At 38.0% G+C, this 15,020-nt stretch overlaps 1 protein-coding gene across 6 annotated transcripts in view; it reads left to right on the forward strand.

The window, feature by feature from the left end:
- The window catches only part of mprip (myosin phosphatase Rho interacting protein), a 51,222-nt gene that overhangs the window by 25,966 nt on the left and 10,236 nt on the right, over positions 1-15,020 (forward strand). For 4 of the 6 annotated variants that reach the window (XM_049464359.1, XM_049464358.1, XM_049464360.1 and 1 more), the window contains exons 9-16: positions 430-537; positions 2,448-2,504; positions 4,829-4,897; positions 5,021-5,110; positions 6,197-6,306; positions 6,444-6,978; positions 7,546-7,683; positions 10,619-13,207. In XM_049464359.1, the coding sequence (XP_049320316.1) occupies positions 430-537; positions 2,448-2,504; positions 4,829-4,897; positions 5,021-5,110; positions 6,197-6,306; positions 6,444-6,978; positions 7,546-7,683; positions 10,619-13,207 (3,696 nt within the window). The remainder of the gene's footprint in view (positions 1-429; positions 538-2,447; positions 2,505-4,828; positions 4,898-5,020; positions 5,111-6,196; positions 6,307-6,443; positions 6,979-7,545; positions 7,684-10,618; positions 13,208-15,020) is intronic. The other 2 variants (XM_022667885.2, XM_022667886.2) reach the window with 2 other exon arrangements.

A 15,020-nucleotide genomic window follows, 5' to 3' on the forward strand; every position in this document is an offset into this window, starting at 1 on the left:
CTTCCAAACCTCAAATTGAACTTCTTGACCGTTTCTTAAAACTTGCATTTCTTAATTACATTAGAAACTGAATATACAAGCCAAAGCCCTAAAAAGTTAATCAAGGTCTGTGATCTTGCTGAAACCTTTCTTAGAATCAAATCTCTCAAACTATTTCATGCTGCTACTTTCATGGACAGTGCCCCAATTTTTTAAATGTTAAAAACAATGCTTTATCTTTAACACCACACCTTTTGGACATCACTTTATCTTTATTTATTAACTTTTTAACCAAAGTTCCTCTAAAACTGACGGTTTTTGCAGCTGAGTTTCCATAGATGAATTGTATGGGAGGGGAAGCGAGCAACATTTAGTGTTCCACAATATGCAATCTGTAATTAAAAAGGGGTTAAGTATCTGCTTGTTTGTGCTTGTTGTTGTTTTTAATAGGATCAAAAGCTTGACCAAGCACAAGGTGTAGACTTCCACCATTCCACTCTGCCACCACTGAGAAGAGCCAAGTCACTGGACCGCAGGACAACAGAGTCAGTCATGACAGTAAGTACTCTCCCCTTTACTGCGACTTACTGCCGGAGTCCGAAAATTAGCCTGGTGTTTGCGGGGGAACGCTGATATCATTGAACATTGTGTACTAAGGGTGTGAAGTGAATGGATTTGGAAAGAAAGTGCTCACAAAGACTCTGTTGTTCTGAGAGGTTCAAAGGTCAACGAGAGGCATGTTTTCTAGGAAAAAGTGAACTGCTGTTTCGGAACATTTCAGCTGTTGTACAGAGTGGCACAGTTTAGCGTGAATGACGTTGGATTTTGATGTTTTTACACTTCTATTGTTGCATCATATAAGTTTTTGTTAATTGTTTAGGTGTTTATATAAGCTACAAGCTTACAGTAGTTCATTTTGTTAAAATCAGACTATGCTGTTTCAGTTATTGATTAGGCTGGAATGTTTTGTGCAGTGCTTTTCTGTTTGGAATGCAACAAATGTTTGGCAATCGAAAATGACAAAAAAAAATGTATATTGACAAATTACTAAATTAAACTAAACTAAGTCTTATTTCAGTGTTTTTTTTTTTCATTTTTTTCAACTGATTGTATGCTAAGCCTTTAGCATCATTAATCATGCTTATCTTACAGAGCCTTTCTCTGTGTAAATTTCCCTCACATGTGACTTGATTAGCACTGTTGAGATAAATGTATGATTAGAATAGCACTGCTAGAGTAAACGTATTACTAAAATTGTACTTTTAAGCGATCTAGCTAGCGAGTTAGCTAAATGTATGACAGAACAGCACTACTAAAATAAACTAATCTTTAGGATAGCACTGCTGAGGTAAATGTATTGGGGTTTGTGTGTTGGGATATTGATGTGAATGTTGAATAAATATTTTTGAATTGCAGTTTTGTAATCGTTTGAAAACAAAACAAAAAATGCATTTAGGCAATGTAAAAAAATAAAAATAAAAAGCTTTAAATCTTTGGATAAATTTTATTTTGTTCGTTTCTGACAAAAAATATTCCTTTTAATGCATCCCTACTTTCTAGTAGAAATTTCACTGGTTTCTATACTGAGACTAATCCTGGTCGCCATCTTGTTTCTTTGTGGCATCTTTTTTGTTGTTGTGAGAACACGGACGTCCTAATCCTCCCGTGTGTGCTGCTGGGTGTAGCATACTCCCTTCTCCTGCCCAGGTCATCTCTACATCCTCCCTGCATTCAGCCACACATTCCAATCCCTTCTGTTCGCCTTCATGTCTTCTCTCCTTCGCTCTGTCTGAGTGTTCTTAGTCGAGAGTGGATATGGGTGTATGTTTGTTTAATATAAGTGCATATAAGTGGTGTTTCAAATGCTTTGGTGGTGTCTGTCTGTCTGTATGTGTGTGTGTCTGTCTGTTCTCAGACTGTCTAAACTCTCGACACCCTGTGTTTTCCGGGCACAGTGCACAAATGCCTGTTTTGAGTTTCATGTCCACTGTGTGGATCACCTGAAGGTTTATTCACAACCAGCAAACATGCTGCGGAGAAAAGATGCTGAGAATTAGAAGCATGTGGTGTGTGTTTGTGTGTTTTTATTATCTCCCCTTTTCTCTTTAATCTGGTAGAGATCTTTTGACTTTGGAGCTGTTCACAATCTTCAAGAGTAACTCAAGTGACTCAGAGTCACATAATTGATAAAATGATAGATAACAATGAATCGAGGTAAAGAGAGCTGGTAAGGTTGGTCAGGGTTGTCTTGTTGAAATGTCTGAGCTTGTGGAAAGCTCCTTGTGGAGATTGTTCCTGAAGATTCTTGTTCAGGTGTCTACTTCAGTAAGTAAACTGTTGATAAAACCTGCAGAGTGCCAGTGTTCAGCTCATTCTGCATGTAATACTGTGTGATCTCTCTGCCTGAATGACTCCTCATTGTGGTGGTGTTCATGTGTGTGATAATTTGTCTCCTTTCTGCTTTGCAGCCAGATTTGCTAAACTTCAAGAAAGGCTGGATGGTGAAACTTGACGAGCAAGGACAGGTAAAGCCACCACTCCATGCCTTGTATAAAAAGATTTTTTATTCCCGCAACATAAAAAAGGTTACTTCTCAACCTTCCCAAACCTTGACCCACCAGGTCAATCACAGACACAAACATACTAGTCTCTGGTGTTTTTTTCAATGTGGAAGCAAAGGCTTCAGGGATGATCTCAGCCCAAAATAATATAAACTAACTTAACCATAAGAAACAAAAGAAAAGAAAATCATAGCATAAACAAACCACCAAAAAAAGTATAGGCTACACTCTCACAGTATCACACTATAGAAGGTTCAAGCTAAAGGTACAGGAAATTACATACCAACAAAAAGCATCAAAACAAATCAAAGCTGGACAACGTGGTTATAAACCATCCTCCAACACTAGTCCACGCAATCAGCACAGAGTCTCGTTCGGCTCAGCAATCACACCTGAAGACTACTAGGTTACGTTTACATTACAAGCCACATGGCTCGAATCTGATTTTTTTTGCTTGACGGTAAGTATGTAAGTGAACTGTATCTGTGAGTAATGTGAACAAATCTGTCCCTGAAATGCCTCACATGCGCACATTGATACTTGTAGGAATATCACCTTCTTCACCAACACAAAAAACGTCATATTTGAGAGACGACTCGTAGCTTTATAAAGGTGAAATAGATGCGTTAGCAGCTCATATGTGGAGTATCTTTTGCTGGAGTGGAGAGTAAACAGCTGGTCTGAAGTTCATGCTCAGGTCAAGGAGGAGAAAAAGACCAGGCGGTTTGCTTTTGCTGTTTTTTTGTAGCTATAGCTGCACAGCTGCACCAAGAGATGTGTGGGTACAAGGGAAATGCACGTAGCACATGCATAAAAGCAAAAAGACGGATCACTTCTGATTTGATATTCACATTCATGACACATGTCCATGGATCAGAAACGTATCCGATTTAGGACCCAATCTGATTTAAAAACTCGGGATTTGGCAAGTTCACAAAAAAAAATCTGATCTGAGCTACATTAAGCAAATAATCTGACTTGAGTCACTTCAGCTTGGTAATGCGAACATAGCCTTAGGTAGTAAGGGAAATGACGGAGCTCAGAAAAGTAAGAAGGCGAGAAAACATGTAACGAAACAGCCTCTGCACGTAAAAAGATTATTGCAACTCCTAATCAGAAAATGTCCATGTTTTTTCCTGATCAACCTTGCAGCAATGACTTTATAATGTGTGCAGCATGTGGTTTTGTATATATCTTGTAGGAAAAAAATGCACAGCCCTCCCTGAAAAAATATCCACTGCATGTAGCTCTTATTCACTCAAACATGTTATTCATGGACCTCACTGAATGTTTACAATCCACAGATACTTTATCTGCTATACTGTTTACAGTGGACTGATACTTCATCTTACTTGCTCTTTTAACAATACACATTACACATAGTATTTCTCTGTAGTTTCTGTAGTTTTTATCAGATTTGTATTTTATTGTATAGTTCTTTACTTATGTACATATTGTATATTATTATTAGATTTTATTTACTGTTATCTTTGCCGTTTCTCTACACTGGTGTGCTTCAATTTGTGCATTTTCCTGGGATTAATAAAGTATTCTGCCTAGATTTTTTTTGCAATGTGTTGCAAGCCTGAAAAATGTTTTAAAACGGCATTTAATCAGTCTTACAAGCAAACCATGTACAGCTTAAGTACCTGAATAGTTATTTTACAATAGAACAATTTGTTCTTTCTTTTGCTCTCTCATTTCTTTGATCTTTATTATGTTCTTTCAAACAAATAAATAGTATGTATTTAAAATAATCTAATGCTTATGAGTTGACCATGTTCCAGCTCATGAGGTTGGACCAGAGGCCTGCTACATCAAAAGGTTGAACATCTGCAGCAGCTGCTTTCAGCTCTTGCCAAACCTGTGAAACAGCCATTGCCCTTGTGTCCATTCATCCAGTGCTAGTGCAAGGCTGAGCCTTTCCTGTTTAATATGTGCACTGACAAGGATTTGACGGCTTTCATTTCTCGTTATGAAAAATCTTCACCTTTCTCTGTGGTGAGGTTCTTCAAAGTTGCGTGCTCACATGTTTGCTGACGTCGCTCTCAAAAGGCTAAACAGAGCTTTGAAAGGGCACCGTTAGACTTTGATAGCCATGCTTCAATGGGGGAAAGTTAAAAGGTTATGGTTTTTATGATCTTTAAAAGCAGACTATGTGTCTTAAAAAGCACATGCAGACCTCAGATACCAGCAGTACTCCTAGCCAGCAGCATCCATTTAATCAGCGACAGGATGTCTTGTTGATGTTGACTCTTTTTTTTTTCTCTCTGTCTGGTCATTTTCAGTGGAAGAAGTATTGGTTTGTACTGACGGACCACAGTCTGCGATACTACAAGGATTCAATTGCTGAGGAGGTAATGTTTTATTTTCTATTCAGGCTCAACTGCCTGGTATGTTTGTGCTTTGATATTGTATGTACTTTTTGTCTTCCTCGTTGTTCATTCATGAAACTTTGAATACATTGTTTTTGTGAACAGGCTTCTGACCTGGATGGGGAAATTGACCTCAGTACATGTTATAATGTAACGGAGTATCAAGCCCAGCGAAACTATGGCTTCCAGATTCATGTAAGTATATCAGGCTTTCTTTAAGACCGGTTTATTAAAAAAAATAAGTAAAAACATTTAGAACCCTAGTTTAACAAACAGAGTTTCTTGAGTGTTTTTCAAATATTAAAATAAAAAAAGAAAGGTACAAAAGATTCAAAAGAGAGTTATTCAGTTAGTTGCAGAAGCTAACCAATATAGCTACAGTTTGACTTAAACACCTGTAAGGAAGGGAGCGTGATGACTCTCAATAATAGCTAGACTTCCAGAGTCAGGTTTAGTCTCCTTAGTTAAGTTATATAAGCAGTATAAGGTACTAGGTGTATTTAACTAGAATTTGGAAAGGTCCAGTTCCAAACAAAGTTGCATTGAGAGTTGCATTGTAATGCTTTTCAATAAAAAAAGATATATTTTTTGGTACTAATAGATGCTAGATACTAACAAAATAAGGCATAGATTTTATAATCAGTAGAAAGTCTTATGTCCATTTTACAATTGTGGTGCTGGTGTCTGTTGCATTTTTTTATACAAAATAAAAGTGTTGTCTTCATCAGGGAAACAAAATCAGTTAATGGACAAACAACAAATAGGGACCCTGTTTATGCTTGTGCCTTTGTGCTGACTTTTTTTTTTTTTTTTTTAGATGCCCTCATCCAAGTGCTCTTTTTGTGTTTCTATAAATGTGTTAATACTTCCTGAGCTGATATACAGCTCTGTAGTTTGTTCCTGTTCCCTTAATCAGTGAGTTAATTATAATTTACAAAAAATAGTTAAGACAGGATAAATCACTACAGAAGACTTTTACAGAAGCATTGATGTTGCTTGTTGAGGAAGTTACAAAAATACAGCCTTTTTTTTTGTTTGTTTTTAATACATACACTGATGGGCTCTGCTGCAGTATAAAGAGAATTATTATTACAATAATTGAATTTCTAAATAAGATATTACATGTTTCTTTAAATATAAATTGATTTGGTTTGAAATTGTAAGAATCCATGGAAAATGCCATTTTTAAATGTTTCCAGTGGTTTCATAAGTAGGCCACCAATTTGATATTAATCAGAAATGCTCGGCATACTCTATTCTTATGTTGTCCTTTCTCATCAGACCCAGGAGGGAGTGCACACCCTCTCTGCCATGACAGCAGGAATACGACGCAACTGGATTCAGGCTGTCATGAAAAACGTGCGCCCCTCCACTGCCCCAGATGTTGCTAGGTGAGTAATTTTTGCTGCTGTGTGGATGTTCAAGTTATATTTGTCTTTTTTTAATTGTTTATTTATAAATGAACTGTAACTGAACAGAGCAGTCAATCTTCAAATCAAATTAACCTACATATGTCTATGTTGTACAGCCTGACTGATGACCATGCTCCCTGTGGCCCTTTTGAGAGTCTTGTCCGGCCCGACATCACTCAGGACTCTCCCTCCTCCGAGACCTCCTCTGTAGAGCGAGAGCCCAAGAAGAGTCGTGCACGAGAGAGACGGCGCGAGGGCCGATCTAAAACTTTTGACTGGGCCGAGTTCCGCCCCATAGCTCAGGCCCTGGCCCAGCAGAGAGTTCAGGAGGTGGACGCTCTTCAGGCTCAGCTGGCTGACCCAGAGCGCAATAAGAGGAGGGAGGAGAGGCGGAGGAGGTATGAGAGTGTGACGGGGAGCTCGTCTTTCGAACCCACTACTGACAATAGCAAGATGGACTTTGAGAGCGTGGGCGTTGTGTGTCCGCCATCCCCGGAGCGGCAGCAGAAAGTGGAGGATGAGATTGAGCAGCGCTGGCAGCAGGTGGAGAAGACTCCCATCAGGGAGGAGAGGAGGGTTCCTCTGGCCACATCACTACAGAACAGAGATTCCGCTGAACTTGAAAAGCTACTAGAGAACTACAAAAAGGGGGTGTGTTGGTGTTTCATTTAAAATAGAGAAAAAAATAACACTCTTATTTGCTTAAAAATAATTTACAATAATGCGGTTGTACATATATGTGAAGCCATCACAGGTCCAATTACACTAGTGTTTGTATCCCTTGCCAAAATATTTCTATGTTCTGCACCAAATACAGTTTAAAACATTATTTATTCTTCTTTTCATCTTTCTAAATCAGAATCCGTTGGAATTATGAGGTGCCTAAAGATTTTCACCACTACACTCCTAGAACCTGAAAGGGATTCTTCAAAATTTCAGAAAATACACCACAATTCTGTAGCAGGTCTTTAGCATACAATTTTTTAATGAGTTAATGAGATTTTTAACTAATACAAATACTGAAAAATTAGTGTTGCATAATAATTTTTTTATGGAATATGAAGTGGTTATTATATATCATTACTCCTAAGATGCCTTTTGGCACCTATAAATCTGATTATATTATATTATTTAAGTTTGCAGGCAGACTGACCCAATTCTAACTGTAGTCCAGACATTATTAATATCTCATGTCTTGTGCATTTTCTGGATTTACAGGTAGAAGATCTAAAATCTGAATTAGAAACTTGCTACCAGCATCTGGCTGATTCAAACCACCACAAGTTGGAATTAGAGGATCAGCTCAAAGCTGCTCTAGAACGGGAGCATCAGATCCGTGCTGGGTACATCTCACCGGTAAGCCCAAATTCATTTTATATCACAGGCTTTTTGTGATTTTTATAGATATTCATATTTTTATACAGTGGTTGAGTGCCATTATTTCCATTAAACAGACTTTGCATGTCTCAGTTTGAGAATATAAACAAACTTTCATCTTTACCATCGCAGATACAAAGCTGCCAAAATGTGCCTTTGCATGTTCAAAGTTTCTTGCATGTAAATGAACAGATTCATTTTCTCTTTATGCTTTTGCCTCTTTACCTTTTCTTGTTGGTTTAGAAGTAATGACAGTTTAATATTGCATGCTACATTATCCATTACATTACCTCAAAACATTACCTTTATGTCTTGGCCTTCGATGTATCCTCCAGATACATTCATTTACTGATTTCCCAAAGAGTTTTGCAGTTTGCAGTTTGGTTTACATATTTATGATTTTTGTCAAAGTAATGAATAATATAATAAGCCAGTAAATAAAAAATGAACATACACTTTAAGGAGAGCTGAGTTTCTCTCTTCCTTCATTTCCAACATTCTCTTAAAAATAAAGAGCACTGATTGATCTAAATTGTTCTGTGTTGTAAAATGTCACAAATGTGCTTAATTATGAAAACTTGTCGAGGGTCAATTCAATAAAATCACCAAAGACCTGCTTGACCACCTTAGATATGCTTAATACTTTCAGGAAATAATGTAACTGTGTCCAAGATGGTGTTAAGGACTGTAGGCTTGATTTTTCATTAGTTACATAGTTTAGATTCTTAGTGATCAATCAAATTTATTTAAACAAATGCTCTGGAAAAAAAAGATATCAGATACTTAAGATATATTATTGCTTCAATAAAAAATCTGAGGGGTTGTTTGTTTTTGTTTTTTTATGTATAGGAGAATATGGTTAGTTTGCCAACTAATTTAGAAGATTAAAATTCTTTGTTTAGTTTAAGTTTTTTAATCATAATATTACTTTGTAACGTATTTGACACTGCTGTAATGTTTTGCTTATTTGTTTTTGACCTTGATCTTTGAGACAAAATCCTAGTTGTAAGCAGTAAAAGTTTAAAAGATGGGAGAGTAACATTTGTCCAGAGCAAGAAAATGTTAAAAACTAGTAAGACATTAAATGGTAATCATTCATCAATATGCTCTAGCCATTAAATGTTATATTAAATTTCTTACTTCATCCAAGGAACTCATGAACACTCAAGCCTAAAGTTTTTCTTCCTCCTGGGGCATAACTATATTTTTTCCCTAATGTATTAAATAGATCTGAAATGGTCGGCAGAACCTTTTTTTCTCTGGAATATGGTGATTTGAGGCAGATTTACCTTCAGAAATATGTAAAAGCATGCATGATATTATTGTTTTGAATAATAATTTATCTGTGTAGTTTCTGAACAGTTAAACATATACAGTATTGTGGATTGAAAATGCATGCATCAGTTTATGGAGGTGTGTGTTTGTGTTTGTTTGTCTTTCAGTTTTAAAGGGTTTTTTTTGTTGCAGTAAACATATTGGTTGCAAGTAAAATTGAATTTAATTAAGACATCAGAAGTAATTTGGATTACATGTGGTTAAATTTAAATCTTTGGTTTTAATCAATAGGAAACTGCTTTAGTTTTAGATTTTTTTTTCTGGCTGTGAATGGTGATATTCCAGCAGTCACTAGACAGACAGTAATGCAGTATTTTTGATATTTAATTTTGCTCATGGACATGTTTTTTTAGTTTCACTAGTTTACAGTTTGATATTTGTATACAGGGTATGTAACCAGACATGGTCTTGCTATAATCAACAGGGCTGTCCCAATTCAGGCAAAGATTAGTTTAAAGTGTTTTAAATTACATGAAACGTTAAAAAAAAAAAAAAAAAAACTTAATAAAATACTAAAAATAGGGGTGTGAATGGTCCAGTGAACTAAGGCGCTGCCACTATGGCAGATCGGTAGATTGCTGGTTCAAATATTGGTCAGGCAGCTTGCCATTATCTGCCAGAGCCCTGAGAGAGCACAACTGGCCACAATTGGCCTTGCTCTCTCTGGGTGAAGGATGGCGTTCTTTCCCCACATCACAAAGGGTGATGTCTATCAGCACAAGGCGCCTGTGAGCTGATGTATCGGAGCAGAGTCGCTGTGATGCTTCTCGGTAATGCTGCATCAGCAGCAGTTCAAATAGAGGTAGTCGCTGACTTCACATGTATCAGAGGAGGCATGTGCTAGTCTTCACCCTCCTGGTGTTGAGGCATCACTTTTGATGGGGGATAGACAGATGGCTAGCAGCTGAACCGGTTGGACAATTGGCCAGAATTTTGGAAGAACAACGGGAGAAATTTCTAAATAAATAAAATGAAGCTGGCGTTTTAAAGTAATTTGTAGCTTAGTATTTAATTTTTCTTTTACTATCTTGCTTACTGTATTGTCTGTGAAAATACAAATGTACAATGGGATACCTGACAGACACTTTATATTTAACAACACTGATCAGACTTTGGGCCTGGAACCAGACATCCCTGCAACCTAGTCTATAAAATTCAGTTGTTTAAGTTGTTTGTTCTGTAGCTGGCACAAATATTGTTTTCCTACAACACATGGAAAGTTCAGTACTACATGCTTGCGGTAATGCTATGCAGTCTGTTTCAGATTAAACCACTAGAACTAATTTTGCATTACTTACTTCATGAAGTAACTCTTAACCATTTAATGTGCATGCACTGTGATTTTACTAACCATGGCCATTAAGCCTCTTTTTCCAGCACTCTAATATGCATCATTTAATGACTGAAGCTGGATGTGTCCATTCTCGCTTTAACCTTAACGGCTGGACAAAGACATTTTTGTAATTAAATATGAGTTTACTTTGAATCCTGAAAGAAAGTGTTGATGTAATCTACAAATGAAATGATCCTTAATCACCTCTGCTGAATGTTAACCAACTGTCTGGTCCCCTTTTCCAAGCTGGAGTCACCTTTGAGTCTTGAGACAAAGCCCCAGATGAAGAGGCCAGAACTGGTTAGTTCACAAGCTCAGAGCTTAACAAAGAAGTACCAGGAAACCAAAGAGCTTCTCCAGCTGCAAGAACTGAAAAAGCGCAACATGCAGGCACAGCTTGGCCTTTCTCTTTCACACCTGTCCACCACGGAACCTCACTTTTCTGACACCACAAAAACCTCCACCTCAGAGACACTTTCTTCTGCACCTATTAAAAAAGCAGTCACTCTTGTGCTTCTGGATGATGAGGGAAAGATCAGAGAGCTTGAGGATTTGATAGATGTTAGTAAGCCTTTGTCAGTTAAGGAGGTGATAAGGCTGCTGTTCTCTCACAGTGATTCAGTACTGTCTGATTTTCCTCTAGAAAAGAATGAACTAGATAGGTCAGGCGACATTACAAAGTGTCATGAACTTTTGGAGTGTCTTAAAAACCAGCAGGAAATAGAGAACGAGACCGTGCGGAAGAGTTTGGCAAAGGCTGGGGACAGCATTCGTAATTATGAAGCTCGTCTTATCACCATGGAGGACATGCTGGGGAGGGTCCAGAGACAAGAGGGTCTCAGAAATCCTTGCACGTCTCCTTGTCAGAGAGATGAATCTACTCAAATGACCAACCGAGGTCTGTCTCAGAGGGTTGAAATACTAACAAGTGAAAATGAAGCGCTGAACCAACGGTATCAGGAAATTGTCAACCAAATGAGAGAGGCAGATAGGGAAATAGACAGGCTGAAAGCAGAGCTTCAAAGACTCCACAGTGGGCACCCTTATCAGAAGGGTAGAGAAAACCAGGACATGTTGGAGAAGGAGGACTTAGACGTTACAGCCTTGAAGAACTTTTATGAACAAGAACTCAGCGACAAGTCAAAGCAGCTTCAAGAAGCTCTAGTTAAGATGGAGGTCATGAGCCACAGTTTAAAAGAGACAGAAAAACGATTACAGCTCAAGGAAGCTACTCTGAAAGGCCTCGGCTTTCAAGTGTCTGAGAATGAGCAGAATGAAACACTGCTGGAGAAGGAGCAGCTCAGGCAACACATCAAGGTCATGGAGTCCAAGCTTTCTGAAAAGGAAATGTTGATTCATTCTGCTGATCAGACTTGTAGAGACCTTCAGGCACTGAATGAAGAGCTTCAACTGAAAAGCCAAGAATCTGAAAGAACTTTTAATCAAATGCTGATAGAGGCTAAAGAGGAGATTCGAATGTTGCAAGAGAAAGTTAGTGTGGAGGTGGAGTCCGATAAAGAATGTAGAGGAAATAGTGAGTGCCAGGAGTTAATGCAGGCCAAAGAAGAGATGATTCAGGAAGTGTTGGAAGGGTTTAAGAGAAGGTCTGATGCACTTTACCAAGTGTTGGGCATGTTGATGAAGGCCAGTGAGGAAAATCAGGAAAATCTGTCCAGCGTTGGTGTTGAGGAGGAAGGTGTGGGAAGGAGTTGGGCCGGCATGGTGAAGGTATTGTTTGAACGTGATCTTTTAAGTAGAGTTTTAGATGGTATTGAGAGTAGTCAAACTGGTGAAGGAGATTTTGTTATAAAAGATGTTGTAGAGCGTATGTTAGCGGAAAATAAAATCCAGTTTTCCAAGATGAAGCTGTTTACGGAACAAAAGATTGGAGAACCTTTAAATGCGGGAAGTGCTGAGCATGGAAATTTGATAGGTGATCAAGGAAAAATGACAGATGACGGTATGCTTAGTGGTGTCATTATGAAAGAACTTACTGAAGCAGTGCAAAGTAAGGTAGCCCTGTTGAATCAGATTGCTTTGAGCAGTTATGAACCTGGGAATGACCTCCTCATCCAGTCCTTGCCTTCAGCTTCTTTTACTCCTATCTTTGCATCTCAACAAGGACAGTGGATTCAGTGCATTCGTGATGCTGTGTTAGATGTAACTTGCAATTATCTTCTAATACGTCAGAAACATCAACAGAAGATTGAATTACAGTCAGTCCTGGATGCAAGCAAAGCTGACTGTGCTAATTGTTTTCAGTTAAAAGAGCAAAACATGGAGCTGAAATTAAAGCTTGAGCAATTGTTAGACCACCAGAATCCTATCAGTGACGACTTACAGCCAGTGACCCACATCCAGATTGAGGGGGAACCAATTGATTCTCTGGACAAGGCAATTCAGTTGCAAGACACGGTAGCTAAACATAAGAAGGAGCTTAGAGAGTTGAGGGAGGTCTATGAGAAAGAAGCAGTTAATCTACGTCAAGAAGTAGCCAAAGCTGGAGAAACCCTAAGACTGAGGTCAGAGGAGAATGTGAAAGAGATCGACTCTCTGACCGTCTGCATGGAGAATCTGAAGGAGAAGCACGAAACTGAGCGGAATGTCTTGGTAGAACGTTTCAACCAGGAGCTAACTGAGCTTCACGATGCATTGGGCCATTATGGAGCTGACCTTGCAGAAGAAGGCAAACCTGATCCAGCTTCCATCAAGCAACAGATCCAAAAGCTAGTGGCACAAGTGTCTCTCATGACCGAAGAGATGAAACGTCAAGATCGCGACGGGGAGGCTGCATTACTTCGTCTGAAATACGCGAAAGACCTGGAAAACCTAAAGGTCAAGGTGTTCCTTGTCCTTGTTGTTCTCCATCCGTGATGGCTTGTATCTCCTTGTGGCAACTTAAGACTTGACCCTTTCCCCATCCTTTTCACTTACTAATTCTGCCATCCTTTTCTGCTTCACCTATATAACTCATATTCAGCCTTGCATGGTCGTTAACCTTCGGCATGCTTGTAGCTTTTGGTGTTGGCTATGTGTCGAGGAACCCATTTTGATAGCGCTTAGATAGTGCGTAGTCTCGCAGTGCCTCCTGAAGAGGAGGGGGATAAATGAGTTCCTCAGAAATAACACAGCATGCTTCATGGCAGACTCCTAACTCCTGAGCAGTTGTTGTGCAACAGTTCTCAAAGTCACTCAGTTCAGCCCTTTTGAAGCACATTTAAAACTGTGTAAATAGAAAGCAACACGTTTTTTTTAAAGCAATAAAATAAAGTATTTTGTTTGCTTTGAGCTTTAATGAGTTAAGCATGCTCTGTAAATTGTTTTAGCTTTAAGTGAGGCTCTGTGCTGGGGACCTGATTGACTTTGATATGGTGCATTTATTTATTTTCTTACTTACACCTTATTTAACATCTTTCCTTGCAACTGTAGATTAATAATCAATGAATGTTTTTTTGTATTAAAACTATAAACTACAGTCTTATATACCAACTTCAGTTTACGAGGCTGAAAGAATCAAGAAAATAAGGAGCAGTTGTTTGTTCAACACAAGTCCTGTGTCTTAGAATCACTAGATCACATGTTTCTGTTCTGTTCCAGCTCCCAACACACACAAGCCAGGCAAACAGGGGCAATGGAATGCTGATTGCCTGGCTCAGGTGTGCTGAGAACTATAATAAAACAAAAATGTGGATGGCCTGGTGGCTTTCAAAGATGCACTTGACTTCAAAGACTCATTTAGAAGTTTTAGTTGAAGTCAGAGAGAACATTTGATTTTGGAAATGGATACTTTCTTAAGCTGATTGTAGACGCTATTATTTAAACAGTGTAAGTACTTGGCTAGACCTGGCTCTGTTAGTGTGTATAATTTTAAACCTTTCTTAGATTCTTTTGTGATCCAAATAAATATATTACACACAAATTAATTACAAATTGGAAGTAAAAGGCTTATTTATGCTCAACATTAAATACTGCTATATAAACACATGGGGGGCAATCAAAGAAATTCAACATTTTTACACTATTTTCAAGGACATTTACTGCACTGCCTCACGTCTTTTTTTTTTTTTTTTTTTTTTTTTTTGGCTGTAGTAACTACATTAGCACATTAGCACGACCACCACTGTCACCATGATTTTTGTTGTCAAACTTTTAACTCTAGTAGATGTTTTGTTTAACGTCCATGCCAGTTTAAAAGATTAAAGTATGTGGGCATTGTTGGATACAATATTTGATAATTAATTATAGACATTCATTTTCATACAATTGAGGTAGTATAAATGATCCTTAATATAAATCCATTGTACAAATATATCTCTTATAAGGTAGCAATTTTTTATTCTGTTGTATTTTTGGCACTCTAGCATATACCTAACTGAGCACAAAGGTCCATTTTTAGTGTGGTGATAAGTGTCAGGAGTGGAGCTGACATGAAGCATTAGTATTTACTTCATTATTTATTAGTGTCATACAATTAGTTCTTTATCTTCTTTATACATTTGAACTGTCTAGGGTTAACAAACACGCCGGCGTGTCATATTCTTTAGTATCTTTGTGTTAATATATTTGTCAGTCAGGCAGCATATCTTCTGCTTCTCACAGTGTCTGTGACTGTGTCCATCTGTTTTGTGTGAAAATGACCAGTAAACAC

Source organism: Astyanax mexicanus, chromosome 15 (assembly GCF_023375975.1).
Source record: "Astyanax mexicanus isolate ESR-SI-001 chromosome 15, AstMex3_surface, whole genome shotgun sequence".
In the NCBI taxonomy this organism is placed as follows: Eukaryota; Metazoa; Chordata; class Actinopteri; order Characiformes; family Acestrorhamphidae; genus Astyanax; species Astyanax mexicanus.